Raw genomic sequence first — 15365 nt, 5'->3', positions numbered from 1 at the left:
TCCAGCCCCTCCAGGGATGGGGCACCACCCTGTCAGTTGCCCAAATCGGTTGGATGTTATGCAGGGCACTGTGGTATTCTTTAGACTAACTGAAGTAGATAGCAAATATTTTATGAGTTTTTCAGTTGTGCAAACTTTGATTTAGCCTGTCAGCTTTAGAATTCGGGTTCCTGTTGCTTAATTGATCAGAATTCCAGAAGTAACATGTACCAAGAGGTACATTTCTGATGTTGGCCTCAGGAGGGCCTGAAGTGCTGCTGAAATAGCACTGGACTGCGGCACAGGCTTTTTCAGGCTGCAGAGCTGCTTAGCAGGTTGTTCTCGTTTGGGTATTTGTATTCCTCCTGTTAATGGGTGGTCTCTGCGCCAGGTTGAATACCACCCTTTTTCTGTAAAGTCCCATGAAATAACACAATAGCGATGGGCTGAAAGCATGTGACCTCCCAGGACAGAAATCTGCTCTGCAGGGAGAACTCATTAATGCAAATTAGTGTGTTGTGCCTCTTCCCTTCTAGCTTTTTTAGAGACAGAACTTTTCTGCATATGTTTCCTTTGATGTGGAGACTCCTGGTAAGACGTTTAAACTAAAATGCTGTTGAATAGGAACAAATTTCTTTGAATATTAGAATACAGGGCTGCTGCAGCTGTTTCCCAGAAGTGAAAAATCGTCACACTTTCGGAAAAGATTCAATTCAATTGAAGATAGTGCACAGTAACTTCAAAGCCTTCACAAAGTAATGCTGGTATCCTGAGCAAACAGAGCCTGGTAGAAAATAAACGGCTCATTAGTCTGCAGACTTCCACCTTTTGGGGGTGGGAAGGGACAGCTCTTGGCAGTGCAAAGTTCGCTTCTTGCAAATTGCTTGTGAATGTTTCTGTGTTGAAGGAGCCTTGGCACTTCAGCTGTTGTTCTCAGAAAGCAGCACTCTTTCCAGCAAAGGTATTTGAGTCCAGTACTCTGACCAGGTTCTTCTAGGTATTCCACATGAGGACTGTGTAATGCCGGTGAACTCGGAGAGATATCACACTTCTAATGAACAGGGGGAGAAAACATTTGATGCTGCCAATTGATCCACTCAGCAATGGTAGTCAGTTGATCTGCTCAACTGATGGAGCTGTTTATCTGAAACAAAGGCCACACTCGGTTCCCTTTGTGTTACTGATGAAGTCGGCTTGTTTTGCAACAGCTGTGGTCAGTTACACCCAATATTATTTCCTGAGCTTTGGGCACATCGCCCTTGCCCATCTCTTCTGATTGTTCTTCCATTATAGGGGTTTATTGATCAGACAGTATTTGAGCTCTTTTCATAGCTAAATTTGCAGGTTTTTGAGCCATCATTAGAGAAATTGTTGGCTGAGAATACAGGAAAGTACTGATCTTCATGATTTAATCATGTATGAGGTACAACCGGCTCTGTCATTGCAGCCTGCATGGACGAAATCTCCTTGAATATAACTTCCAGTTTTACCTCCATCAATAAAATATAGATAAATTAGTTCAAAAGCCAATAATAGTGTGTTAGAAATGAGATTTACTTCATCAAAGTGCACTTGTAGTTTATCTGCAGTTATGGTTTGTGAGCTTGGTTTTTACCAATTCTTATTAGTTTATTAAATCTGTATGTATCACTCTCAACTATTTCCACCTACTCCTTACATTAATAGAACTACTGAATTCCTCTGGAGACTTAATTCCTCCTAAGATGTGGAGGAATTTCATAGGAAATTGCATCACAGTCACAACCATGTTTTGTATTGCTTTTTCCAAAGCAGTCTGAGAACTACTGTGTTCCTCTGCATTCAGCCTCCCAGTTTGGAGCCCTGCTGTGCATCTGGGATTTGCTTCTGGGTGTGCAGTCAGCCTAGGACTTGCTGTAACTATTAAGCATGCCTAGTGCATTTTTATTTTTTTTTTAATTGGCTTTTTGCTGTGTTTTGCTGTCATGTGGCCATTGGACTGGGATGTCTTTCAAGGTTCTAGGAGCACCTTGTCTACTAGAAAAGAGCTGCAGAAACGTCCAGTGGAAAAGATTTTTAATGTCATTGCTAAAATGTAACTGTGTGATCATAGTCATGATACCTGTTCAAACTGAGAGTTTGAAGATGAATAATAAGATGGTCAGAGTTCTGGACCTCCAAAACCTCTGACTACTGTGTGCTGATGAATAGGACAAGACTTTGCATGAGTGCTTCATACCTGATGGAACTGACAGAGAAGAGGGTTATATCCATTCTGGATGGAGTGCCTTTCCTTATGCTTCACAACTGTGGAGCCCTTGCCTAGCAGGGGCTGTTCCCAAAGTCTCTGCACCAGCACTTGGGCTCCTGTGCTCATTGACAGCTGGTAGTTCTCTGTCCTTGTGAGCTTTCAGGTTGCCAGACAGTGTAAAAGTGGTAAGCACTTGTTATTTAATTATATTACATATGCAGATGTCTGCTTAAAACCGCTCTTGCTCCTGATGCTCACTTCCACTAGGTGTTTTGGGCCTTGAATTCTGCTCTTTGTCACAATACTGATCTGTCATTGTCATCTCCAGCACTTTGCTCTGCATTGCATGACAGGAGAAGAACTTGCTTAATAGGATCCGACTTTTCTAAATCACTTGGTACATATTACTTAAAAGTTTGGTCGTATAGGATATTCAAGAAAATGGAAGCTTTTGTTTCAATGAAAAACCTTTTTATCATGTTGTTAAAGATTGACCAATGCTCAGTGGAGAGGGAAAAGTAAATAAAAAAAGGAAGCTGATTCATGAGGCAGGGTGGGATGGGAGGAATGTTGTACACTGAAGAGGTGCTGACTTTTTCTGCAACCTAGTAAGAAAAGCACAAGCATTTGCAAGGCAAATCACTAATTAATAACCCATTAAAGGTGGTAGTAAGGTGTAAAAGCATATGTCCTTTATGATATGGGGAATGCAGTATGATATGGCATTGGTCAGACCTCTGGCCAGGGCATGGCGCAGAGTTTGTACAGAATTTGTCTGGCCTGAGTTCATTTGTACTCTAGTGAGGTTTTGCTTATAGTACAGATTCATCAGGCGCTGGTAGCAATCATGTCCAGAATGTGAATGTAGCTTTGAAGAATTTGTGAGCAACTCACTGTTGCTTTGTAATAATTGAAAGGGATTCAGTTGTACAGGGACTGATGGGCCAGATGCAGGCGGATTGAAGGAGCTGATGAGAGGGGGGGAAACATTCAGGTGATTGGTATGGTTAGCAGGCAAATACTGGAAAGCTTGCTGAGGCAGTGCTTCCTCTCATCCTTTTGCATTTCCAGTTGTGCTGCAGTTGTTCCCAAGAGCTGGCTGTACCAACCTGCAGCTTGCCACTGTGACTTCTCGTGCGGTTGGATAAGCAGTCCTTGCCAGGAGCAGAGTCCCCAAACCCAGCTGTTTCTTTCTCTTGCCTTTCTAATGGAACTTTTCAAGGAAAGGATCCACGTTTCTTTTTAATTTCTGTGACTTAAATGTCTTTGTATTTTTTTAAACATCTTGGTTTTGTTTCTTCTTTCTCTTTACTGTTCTGAGTAGTTCTGCTTCCCGTGGCCTTTGCATTTTGCACTTGTAGGTCAATTGAGTAAACACATGTAACATTTGAAGTACTCTGCATTAGCTAATTAGCCGAAGTGTTTTGCTCACAAGATTATCTAAAAATAGGTTTTCTTGTGAGAGTGCTCTGAAAAATTTTCAGACCACCCAGTTAATGTAGGTCCTGCCATTTGCATTCTCTGAGCATGCAGAGCTAGAATTTTCCTATTACATTTTTTTGTAAAGTGTCTGTGTGTCAGTGAGCCCTGCTGATTGATAATGGAGTATGGAGTATCCCTGCTAAGCTGCTGCTGCACACATCAAAGGTAGGATGTTGATACTCGGTCTCCAGTGGTGGTAGAAAGAAGGCAGACAGAATCTTGTAGTGTATGAGGAGGAAGAATTTCTTTGCGTTACTGTTAGCTGGTAGGCAAATTACATGTTTTCCTTCAGAAAAGAATAGAAAGGAACTCTCAATTTCCAGTAATGCAAACCTTCCAGACAAACTTACATTAATTTTGATAAACATGCTTTAGTCACAGTTCCGTGGTCATAAAACTAATGTGTGTTTCTTGCCATAGAAATGGTGGTGTGTACGTTGGAATTAGTCCAGGAAAAGTCCCTCCTGGGGCAACTGCTTGCTTTTGTTAGCTGGCATCCTGCTTCTTTGTTCTGTGGTAGGTTTAACTGTGAATGGGGAGTGGAAAGATGTAGTCATTGCTCCAGAAGCTTCAGCTGTGCTGCCCAACTGATACAGCTGCATTAGCTAGCACCATTTCTTAGCTCCTTTATCCATACAGGATCTTTGCCTGTGGTGAAATAGGAAGCATTCTAAGATACCAACAGATAAATGTTTGAAAAAGAATTGCATCACAGGATGGGAAGAGATTTTACCATATGTGGCTTGACTCCTGTGCTATGTGAGTTTGGGGATAGCTTCTGTTGGGTACAATAACAGATGCTGCAGACACTATTGAATGCCACCCAGGGAGGTGGAGGAGTCACCGTGTATGGAGGTTTTCAAGAAAAGGATAGATGCCACATTGAGTAACGTGGTTTAGTGGTATGGTGGTGATAGGTTGGACTAGACAGATGATCTCAGTGGTCTTTCCAATAACTCTTATGATAAGAAGTGTTTCTTTTGCAGTGTAGAAGTCATGCATAATAAAGGCAAAATTATTTGTTTGCGTATGGTTATTATGTACTAGCAGATGGGAAGTGATTTTCCAACTTTTTTTTTTTGCTTAAATCTGTCAGTGTTAACCCACTTAGTATCTTGGAAGATGGTGATGAAGGGAACAATGATCAGTTTCTTACTGGCTCAGTAATTGGTGGCAAAGTGTTGGATGTAAAATTGTTCTTTTCTGAACAGTAAGTAGAGCTCGATCTACACAGAGATTGTAGAGCTTCTTGAGAAATTAACTGGGGGATCCATCCAGAATTGTCTTAAAATAACTAATTTTGCTCTAGAGAAGGAAACTGGCTGTAAAAAGACGTTCTGAGCCTTTATTTTTCTAATCCTTTGCAAGATTTATGGCCTAAAGTTTTTACAGTGTTCTTAAAAGTAGGAAGTGTTTTTTGTTTTTTTTGTTTCTTTAATCTGACGTGAAAAAGTTGTCAACATAGGCTTTGATGTAGCACAATTCTACCATGCTAATGAAGCTTTATTTGGAAAAGCCTCATCATTTTAACACTTGTGTTTAAGGATAGGTCAACTTTGAAAGATATTCATAAAGAGCTTGTTAGTAGTCTTTTTTGAAGTCCTGTTGATAATATTAGAGAAATGATCAGGTAAATGCATGCCTTCTTGGAACTGATATTTGAGTCTACGATCATAGAATCATGGAATCATTAGGTCTGGAAAAGACCACTAAGACCATCCATACAGTTTAACCATCAACCTGTCACCTCCATACCACATCCCTCAGTGCCACATCCACACACGTCTTGAAAGCCTCTTAGTCATGTCCATTACTATAGGCAGAAAAAAGATTTCTCAGCATTAAGATTTGTAATGGCTGTTGGCTCACGTTTCGGCTTGCTCTTACTGGGAAAGCTTGGTTGCTCAGTTTTAGTTGAGCATGTGGTCATCTTGGTCAAAGTCGTGTGTTTGTGGGTTTGTTTTGAAATAGTACTTAGGCTTAATTGTTTTCGGCCTTAAATTGTGGAGTTTGGTAACCAGATATCAGATCATCTATGGCGTTCCTTTCAACAAAAATCAAATGCCAGTATTTGAAGTGGGAACTGTAAAGAAAAGAACATGAGCTAGTAGATCAGTAGTGTGTCATATCAAAGAGGGGAGATTGTGGCAAAATTCTGGGTAAATGTTGGGTTCAAAGAGCGTGTGATCCTAGAAAACTGAAGCAGAAGCAAAAGTAAATTGAGTGTAAGCTTCTGAAGAATGAAAAGGCCTCGTCTCCAGTGGCAATTTCCTGAGGTTTGAAGTGTTTCAATGAAGTATTGGTTCCTATCAGTAGGCTCAACAGCCTTAACTGGGTGTGTTCCTATTTCAGAACAGGTCACAGAATCATAGAATCTCCCAAATTGGCAGAGACCCGTAAGGGTCATTGAGCCCGACTCGGTCTTTGCAGCCTGAACATGGATGCAATATATACTAAAAATTCTGCAAGGCTGATTTGAGTGACGCTGTTTCTTTCTATGAACTGAGTCTCTCAAGCATCAAGTGCTTTGTGAACACTAGTACAAATAGTGCTATGGCTAAGCAAAGGCTGGATGCCTGCTTGGCACACTGGGTGACCGTGGTGTTGCATCGCTTTCAGTGGTGACGTCCTGGAGAATATGTACCAAAGAGTGCTTTGTAAGGCTGAGAGTCATAATGTCTGCATTCTTCCTAGCCAAAGTACCTATCATTCTGCTGCTCTAGTATAAGTTGCTCTAATATAGCTCAGTTTTGCAGAGGGATGCTGTGTTGTGAGAGAGGCCTTCGGCTGTGTGACAAACGTTTGTCCCACTGATGCAGAATAATGTAACCTGCCTGGTGCAAGTTCTTGTTACCACTTGTGGTTTTGGAAAGCATTGAATTACTGTGTCTTTACGTCTCATAAAGATATGCCTGGCTAGGAACAGAATTATACATTTTTTTTCCCCTGATGTCAAAAGCAGTTGGTGTGTACTTGAAGTATTTTTTTAAAAGAACCTCAACAAATGTTGAGAGAAAGATATGGCATGAAGTAATGTGATTTTTTTTTTCCCCTTGAAACGTTTTAACTCAATTTGTCTCAGTTGACGCATATAAGTGTTTGGAAATGCTAACTTTCTAGTTAACTTTTGCAAAGGTCTATATTTATACCATACAATGTGAATTCATCATCGCTTTTTAAGAAGGCCTCCCTGAGTGTGTGTACGTAGGATTCAATAAATACCTACCCAGTGCTGAAGTTTAGGAGCTCCATGGCAATGTGACATGTGTGCTCCACCTATGGTGCTTTTACCCTCATTCATTCTTCCCTCAGGCCCATGGGATGAAGGCTTGGTGTAATCTTACTTAGGTAAGCAACTGGAAGAACAAGAATGGAGTTGAATTAATCGGAGCTATCATATTTGAGTACTCAGCAGAACTGTGTGTGGTATAGAAAATAAAGGCTGTCGTAGCCTCTTAGGGGATAAGAATGCTGTAATCTTTGAACACATTTTCATACCCAGTATTTGTATTACAGCATCCGCAGAGGAAATTCAAAACCTTTACTGTATGAAGGCATTAAATGGCAGATTCAAATTGTGCAAAAAACATTTTCTGTGGTGTGCATGCTTGCGTGGTAAGTGTGCTCCAGAGAATGGAGTGGCAGCAGCGAGGTGAGAGAGATCTGAATTAAGTGTGGGTGCAGCAAGATAGAGTGATGGTAATGAAGGAGTGGAACGAGAGCATCGCTTGAGCTTCAAATATTGAATAAATAAGGATTCTAAAACTTCAGTTTCTTTAAATGCAGTGCTGAGCTGAGCTGTCAGTGTTGTTAAAACACTATTCTGCACTAGAAAAATGTTTGCGTTTCTTAAAAAGCAGTGTTTTCTTGTAATAGCATTGACTGGAAGTTCTTGTACTGTAGTCAGTTAAGTTCTGTGACATCACATGCATCTGTGTCCTTGTTTGTGGTGTTCTTAATGTTGTTTCTCCTTTCTTTGTCTGCAGTAACACACAAATATGCCTGCTTAGAACGACTTCATCAGTAGGTAGAAAGTAGAGGCAAAGAGTGAAATTTAACCTGGAGTTATTACCTTCTGCCCAGTTATTGATGATAGGGAGCTAAAGGAGCATGATATATGTAACTGTAAGGACCTTTGCTGTGGCTTAACACATAATTACAGATAAGGTTCTTTCAGTTGCACATCCAGTGTTTTGTTTTAGAATTGCACATAAGATACTGCATGAAAATAAAGTGAATCTGCAGATCCTTATTTTTTTTTTTAGTGCAAATGGTTATTGAAAATGGTTTTTCAGTGACATTAATACTGCATTGCTCTGGCTGTTGAAATGTTAGTGCTCCTCATCCTTCAGACTTCGGTTTTGTTTCTAGGTTGCACGTCTTGAACAAATCCCTGATGGTGACAATGAGACAATGATTCCTGTACTGTCCTCAAAAAAAGCAAGTGAATTGCCAGTTGATGAAGTTGCAAGCATTCTGCAGGTGAGTAATTCTGCATCTCTTGAAGCTGTGCTGATTTCACAAAACATGTGGCACTTCTTAAGGACAGATCTTGCCACTGAAAGCCTATGTGTTACCAAGCAGATTGATATTAATTATTGTCCGTTTCTAAAAGTGTGTTGATCTTTACATTGTTACTTGAAAGGCTTTAATCTCCAATGTTTTTGAGGAAAATTGGTTATTGGAGTGGGGGGGGAAACTTAAAAATGTTTGGGCTTCTCAATACTTTGGAGATCGTGTTTTTGTTACAAAAGCTCTCCTAGAGTTTCATTTATTTATTTATTTATTTATTTTCTTCCTGTAAAACTGCCCTGTTTTTCATAGCTATCACTTCTGGTTCTTTATGAAATTCTCAATGCCCTTCATATAATCTGGCAGCTTCCATTTTAAGAGAAGGAATGGGGTTGAAAAAGCTACCCATTGACAGATTTATGAACCATTGAATTTGGGTTAATTTTCTTGATAGATGATCTTTCTTCATCTTCTGTATGCTTGACTGCTTGAGGAGTACGCCATAATAGCTATTGCCCACAGACAACCCAAGACTTTGAAGCTATTGCTGTCATTTGGCCGAGCAGCCAAATTCCTGACATAATTCTCAAGAGTCTGAGCTGTGCCTGCAGTTTGGATTGCTGATGAGTTTTCTGCAGGGAAGATCAGCAGTCATTTAGAGATGTACAACTGCAGATGCTGCTTTAGTTTGGTGAATTTTGTGTTGAATATTTTCTGTCAAATATTATTTTAAAACAGTAGTTAGCTTTTATCGGCATACAAACAGCAGCACCAGATTCGTCTTCTTGATGGCTAAACCTGATGGCCAAACTTTTATAATCTAAGGCGCATTATTTAAGTGTTGAGATTTATTTTGAAGTCTGTCTTTGTAGTGTAATTGCTGACTGTGTTATTCTTTGTGTATTTTAATAGGCTAATCTTCAGAATGGCTTGAAAAACTGTGAAGTGTGTCACAGACGGGCCTTCCATGGATGGAATGAATTTGATATTAGTGAAGATGAACCTCTCTGGAAAAAATATATTTCCCAGGTTGAGATTTTTGTCTTTTCTGCTTTCTTGTTTTAATATTTGGTCAGTAATTTTATGCTTTATTCTGTAGCTTTCATGTACGTGAATACATTCTGATAAAAGTGGGTAAAGTGAAGTTAGGTGAGAAACTGTCTTCCATAGCTTGCATCTAATTTACCTATTGAAAAAGCTTTTATTTGTGTGTAGAAAGGAGTGTTTGGATTACATGGCTTGTTCATGAATAAGTGTTTGCATCTTGCAGAAGGCTGCCAACTTCCTCCTCCGGTGGAGCCGTGCCCCTTTTGGCTGCCTGGGATGCTGCAGGTGCTCGAGGCCGGCAGCCCCAACCCTGTGAATAAACTTTGGTTAGCTGTAACTTATTTATAGTAACTAGCTTAAAGGCTGGAGAAGTAGAAGTTCTTTGTAGGCAATGGCTTGAGCATGAATTGCACTGAAATCAGCACAAATGCATATGACTGGTAAATGCTTAAATGGAATATGAAGTGTGAATAACTAGATAGGCAAAGGATAATTTGAAAAAGCAAAAACATTGCCTATGAACTGGAGGTGTGGATGGAGTCAGCCTATGGATTTACTATAGATATGAGCCCGTCCAGCATCTCTGAATGGTGTGAAAGTGCCACTACTTCGCCAATATTTTGCTTCCCTTATTATGGCAAAGTTATTTAAAGCAGTTTCTCAAACAAGAGATTTCGAAGGAATTTATGTTAAACATTTTGGTTGATGTTTCCTACAACTTGTCTAAGCAGCAATACATTTAAGTTCTAAAGTAGACCTTCAAGTAATAGATAATTAATTATGGGATTAGTGATAGAAGTGGGAGCATCTTTACGTACTGGCTGTCCTCTGGCACTAATGCTTCATTTTTCCACCCATAGCTTCAATTAGATGCATCAGAATGCTTCTAAAGCATACTACCAAAGCCTGTTTTAGGTAGCATTTAAGATATGTATTTGCTTTGGATGTTCTTGTCATATGTGCTCTTGAATGTCCTCAGCTTCTACTGAAGATTCACTTCTTTTGTAAGAGTTCTCTTGTTTGACAGTGTTAGGAACGAGCTATCATGTAGACACAAGATCCTTTACTAATTTAACCTTAGAAATCTGAAGGAAGCATGTGATCTAAAATGAAAGTTTGTATCTTAGAAAGCAAGAAGTCATGAATTGGAAATTCCGAAATTGCCTTGGTAATAATACATTGCTGGGAATGGGATCTGCCTGTTGTTACCTCAAGAATGCTTTGAATACGTTTCAGGCTTTTTTGTACGTGTTTAAATGCAGTGTAAACAAATAAGAAGATATTTTGACTTTGAAAATGTGGATCAAGAACTGTTTTTCTGCTGCCATTGAATATGGCCTGTTCAACGCCTTTGATATTGGAAACAACCAACCCTTAAATAAAATCTGAACTGTACAGAGTCGATTCTTTTTAGATGTGTTTTAAGGTGTAGATAAAATAGTCTTTCTGTAGGGAGTGTTGCTGAATTACTCTTCTGTTTTGTTTCAGTTTAAAAATCCCCTTATTATGCTTCTCCTGGCATCTGCGGTCATCAGTGTTTTAATGCATCAGTTTGATGATGCTGTCAGTATCACTGTGGTAAGGAGCTCGAATCTTATCTTCTGAAAAAATGCTTCAGAATGGGCGACCACTTTTACTTTGAACATCACATGAATGCTAATATGGGGAAGGATTTGACTGTAATTAATTAAGGTGATTTATCTGTTTTTACTTTTGGAGGATACTGGCATCTTGATGCACATAGACACAAACTGTGAAATGTTGATGGGAGCCAAACTGTGGCAGGTAGCATGAACTGTAGAAGGTGATATTGCCTCCAAAAGAAGCATGTGTAACTCAGGTAGCAATATTCAATGGAAAGAGGGAAAATATTTTTGTGTGTATATATATATATGTATATATAGTTATTTACTAGTATTCCATTGCTAAGGCATAGAGAGTTGCTGGGTTTATCTTTGATTTAGTTAAGATTTCTAGAAGTCTTTCTCTTTCAAAATGGTCGTATTTAGTTTTTTAGTAATTACAAAGGGTGTACTTTTAAGATATGATTGTATCTTCAAAGGTACAGGCCAGCCAAAAAGAAATGACTGTAACAACTCAATTTGAGTAACAAATTCCATTAGTATAACAAAGCTCAATTAGAAACTGTATTGAGGGAGGAGGTCATACTTTAAACAAAATTGATCTTTCTCATTATCTAATAGACCTCATTCACTGACTCATTTTCACCCTGCATGCGTACAGGCCCCGTGATGTTTATGTTGAAGTGCTGTGACCAGAGCTGTGTGTGATATGGGGGAAGGCTTACTACTGATGCCTTTCTACTCTGCTTGGATTATTCCTACAGGGAAATTGTTTACCTCCTTGTTGGGATCTTGGCTGTTCAGGGTGTAATCAGTGTGTTGTCTTACTCCTTGGTAGTCTTGGGCAGAGTTGCCAAGTTTCTTCTCCTTGTTTTCATAATTGAGATATGTTATGGCTCCATACCAGTTCTTCAGTTCACTATTTTAATTCTAGTCTTCAGCTTATTCTTAGTGTGTTATCTAGTTACTTGATTTAAACCCGATCTGATGCTTTATGACAATTAACATGGCAGTGAATGCTTCAGTCAGACATTTTTTACTGTTTGTGTTAGGGAACTCCCTCCACTGCTACCTCTTGCTCACCTTTTAGAAACACAGAACAGTTTACTTTCCAAGCACTGGAAGTTTTACTTCAAAATCACCATCTAGTTATCAGTGTTATTTTTAGTAATATCAGCTTACCAAGGCACATGAATGCCACTGAATAGACATAAATAGACAATGGTGTTGCTTTTTTTTTAGCAGTCCTGAAGGTTAGCCAGTCATTTTGAGCATGAGAGTGTGTTTCCAAACCATATTGCTAATGTGTAGTAATAACTATGGCTGGGCAGAAGCAAATATCACTTACTTTCATCGCCGTTTGGAATTCTCTTATCTGCTTTTGTTTTCTTACAGGCAATACTGATTGTTGTTACAGTTGCTTTTGTTCAGGTAAGACATCTGTTGTACAAATGAGATTATTGCTTTTATGTATGCTCTTACATTTAATAAGTGGTTGTCCTGATGCAATGTGCAGCTGCACAGTGCTTGATTAAAGAGCTCTGTGCTTTCATCTGAGTCTTTTGCCTTCTCTGAAGTGCTTGATTTGTTCTACTTTAACATTTTATGCATCTATATGGGTAATGTAATCAGCAATAAAAGAATGTGTGAAAAGAAACATTCAGATTAAACAATGTTGAAGTACTTTAAAATATTAAATTTCATAGAAAATGTATTTTGAATGTATCACTCTGGCTGCAATTATGTATGGAATTTTACCCCCCAACTCTTTTAAATTGTTTCCTAAATAATAAAAAAAAAAGTTGGTTTCATTCTTTAAATACCCAGCTTTACTTAGTGTGTGCCTGAGGCAAAATAGCCTTCTGTTTGTGCTTTGTATCACTGTTTATTTTCTAATCTGTGAATTGAGTTAGAGGTGAGTTGTATTGCCTTAGTTCTCCAGGGGTTAAGAACGTGAACACAGTATTTTTGGTACCACTTTACTAAACTGTAGAACTTGATTGTGCGTCTGATCCCTGAGTTTAGAAGCATTACCATTAAGTATTACAAAGCCCTGAAAGTATTCAAGGAGAATGCAAAGGACCTCTTCTAGTCTTTCAGAAAAATTGCATGTAGGCAAATCCTTCAATCTGTGAAGGATTACCATTTAGACCATATTTGCTTTTAAAAATCTATCTAACAAGGACCTGCTGGAGGGCATATCTTAACTAAGTCTTTGTAAAATTGTCCTAGTACAACTTTTAAAATGAGGTATGTTCACATCTGATGAAATGTCTATTTTGCCTCTGCAGGAGTACCGATCAGAAAAATCTCTTGAAGAGCTTAGTAAACTTGTGCCTCCAGAATGCCATTGGTATGGAATCATTACATCCTCTCTCTCAAATTAAGTCATGTTAAGTTTAACGTGAAAGGAGTAGAATAAAAAATGCTCTACTTGAAACACCTTTCTAGCAAGCCATTCTGATTTTAAAGAACATAATTTGCTTTGACTCGTTTTAAAGATCGCTGTATGGTTCTAAACTAATACTCTGCGTTTTTGTCCATTGGATGCTTCAGATGATGTTAAGTGATAGAAACCTTCTGAAGAAATGAACAGCAAAGTTGAAATTGTATTTTGCTGAAACTAGTGCACTGCAGTGCATGGTCAGCACTTTGATTTGCCCAGACAAAATGCCAGAGGAGATGTTGTTGTGCGCTTTGACCTTGTATTTACACCTACAGTGTGCGAGAAGGTAGAGTGGAGCACACGCTTGCGAGAGACTTAGTCCCAGGTGATACAGTCTGCCTGTCTGTTGGAGACAGAGTCCCGGCCGATCTACGTTTGTTTGAGGTGTGTAGTACTGCATTCATATTTAATAGCATTTCTTTTTGTGAGACAGAGAGTAAGAGAAGATATGCACTGAATACTGAGCTGCAGTAAGTATTTTTGTTTGGAATTCACAGCTAGTTGGATTGAATTGTGAAATAATTAAACTTGCAAATGTCATTGCGCATTGGTAGTATATATTCTTTTTGGTTATAGAAAATAGGATTTTCTGACTTCATGTATGTAATCCATTCTTGAAAACTTTAGCATTCAGAAAAAGTATTCAACTAAGAAAGCCAAAGAGGTGTTTTCAGTCTGAATTATAAGATATTTTGGCAGCTGTTGGCTACTGATTTTTTGGTCTTTATTTGCATTGGTCTTTAGGATATAATTCTGGTGTTCACTACACACTGTGCTAGTTTCAGTGCTCTGTTTATAGCACTAAAAGTGAAGGTGATGTGTTTGAACATACTTTGTGCTTTCTCTAAGAGATCTTTGGCTTGGGTGCTGTTCGTAGAAAAGGGGATTAGCCCAAATCAAGATAGATGTGCACCAAACTACTAGAGAATGACAAAAACTTTTGGCCACGGTAACACAGATCAAGCCTGTACTATTTACCCAACTTGGTAAGACCTTAATTTATGCTGTTATGTCTTTTTTTTTTGCTTCATTCATTGTGCACAGTTTAATCAGTAAATGAGATTTCACCCGCCTTTAGCCTTGTGCCTATTTCCTGGTCACTCCTATGCCTAACATGTCTGTAGATGGAGAAAAAGCCTAGGCAGGTTACTCAGCAAAAATATAACATCCTGCCAGTCTCTCTTGTATGTGGCCTAGTTTCTTCTTTCCCTTCAGTTGTAGAGCTCCTCTTCATTCTGAAAAAAGATGAATAGTCAGTAGAATGTGAGCGTTACTTTATTTTAGAGCCTAGATCAGTTTCAAGTCCTTGATACAAGGAAGTACAAATAGTATATATAATCATAAAATAAAATACTTTGGCATTTCTGATGAATATGGCCTAGCAAATCACTTGCTTACCTTTCTGAATATTTAGTGGCTGGAGTTGGGCAGAAAGCAATCCAAATAAGGATTAGCTGGAAGATGTATTAATATTTTTTCTTTTTGTATAAGGAAGTACTGTTATGTGCACCTATGTTTATAAAATTGTAAAAAACATCTTCACAATCTTACTGTAATGGTAAGTTCTGCTTTCTACATTTCTTATTTAAGGACCTGCAAGCCAGAAGTTGTTACATGAAAATAAGGTATTTGGACAAAGAAAGTAAGAATGTAGTTTTACTGTTAACTGTACTAGAGTTACTGCAGGATTACTGTTTTACTGTGTTAATGCCATGTTAAGTTCTTCCACGAAAATATCCTAGAGAAATTGCCTCACAGATGTAAGTGCTTGGATGAAATCTAGCGTTTTGATTGTCCTTGTGTTGGAAGCTGGTATCACATCAGTAAAGTAAACAATGGCAAGTAAAACTGTAAAGGTACAGGAATGAAGTCTTCAAAATAACGACTCATAACCTGAGCTGAGTTTAATGACTGTAGAACAAATTGTGGTGTCTTCCATGGGTCGATGATTGAGACTTTTTACATTTTCTTTTGCTAAAGCTTTTTTCCTCTTCCTTTTTTTCCTTTTTTCCCCCAAATATGGTGACAAATGAAATTAGCTGTTCCTTAATGTTGCCTGTTTTGGAAGAATCATCTTGTCTCAGAA

At 38.7% G+C, this 15365-nt stretch overlaps 1 protein-coding gene across 1 annotated transcript in view; it reads left to right on the top strand.

Annotated features, from left to right (window-relative positions):
• Nucleotides 1-15365, top strand: part of ATP2C1 (ATPase secretory pathway Ca2+ transporting 1) — a gene marked incomplete at both ends in the record, with an annotated part of 61319 nt that overhangs the window by 24668 nt on the left and 21286 nt on the right. Inside the window, 6 exons of the mRNA XM_079538252.1 lie at nt 8063-8173; nt 9116-9232; nt 10739-10828; nt 12229-12264; nt 13125-13186; nt 13555-13663. Of these exons, the coding sequence (XP_079394378.1) occupies nt 8063-8173; nt 9116-9232; nt 10739-10828; nt 12229-12264; nt 13125-13186; nt 13555-13663 (525 nt within the window). The remainder of the gene's footprint in view (nt 1-8062; nt 8174-9115; nt 9233-10738; nt 10829-12228; nt 12265-13124; nt 13187-13554; nt 13664-15365) is intronic.

This window comes from Tetrao urogallus (genome assembly GCF_951394365.1).
Source record: "Tetrao urogallus genome assembly, chromosome: 7".
Taxonomy (NCBI): Eukaryota; Metazoa; Chordata; class Aves; order Galliformes; family Phasianidae; genus Tetrao; species Tetrao urogallus.
The sequence above is the reverse complement of the archived record's forward strand: the minus strand, read 5'-3'. Positions and strand labels throughout refer to the sequence as shown.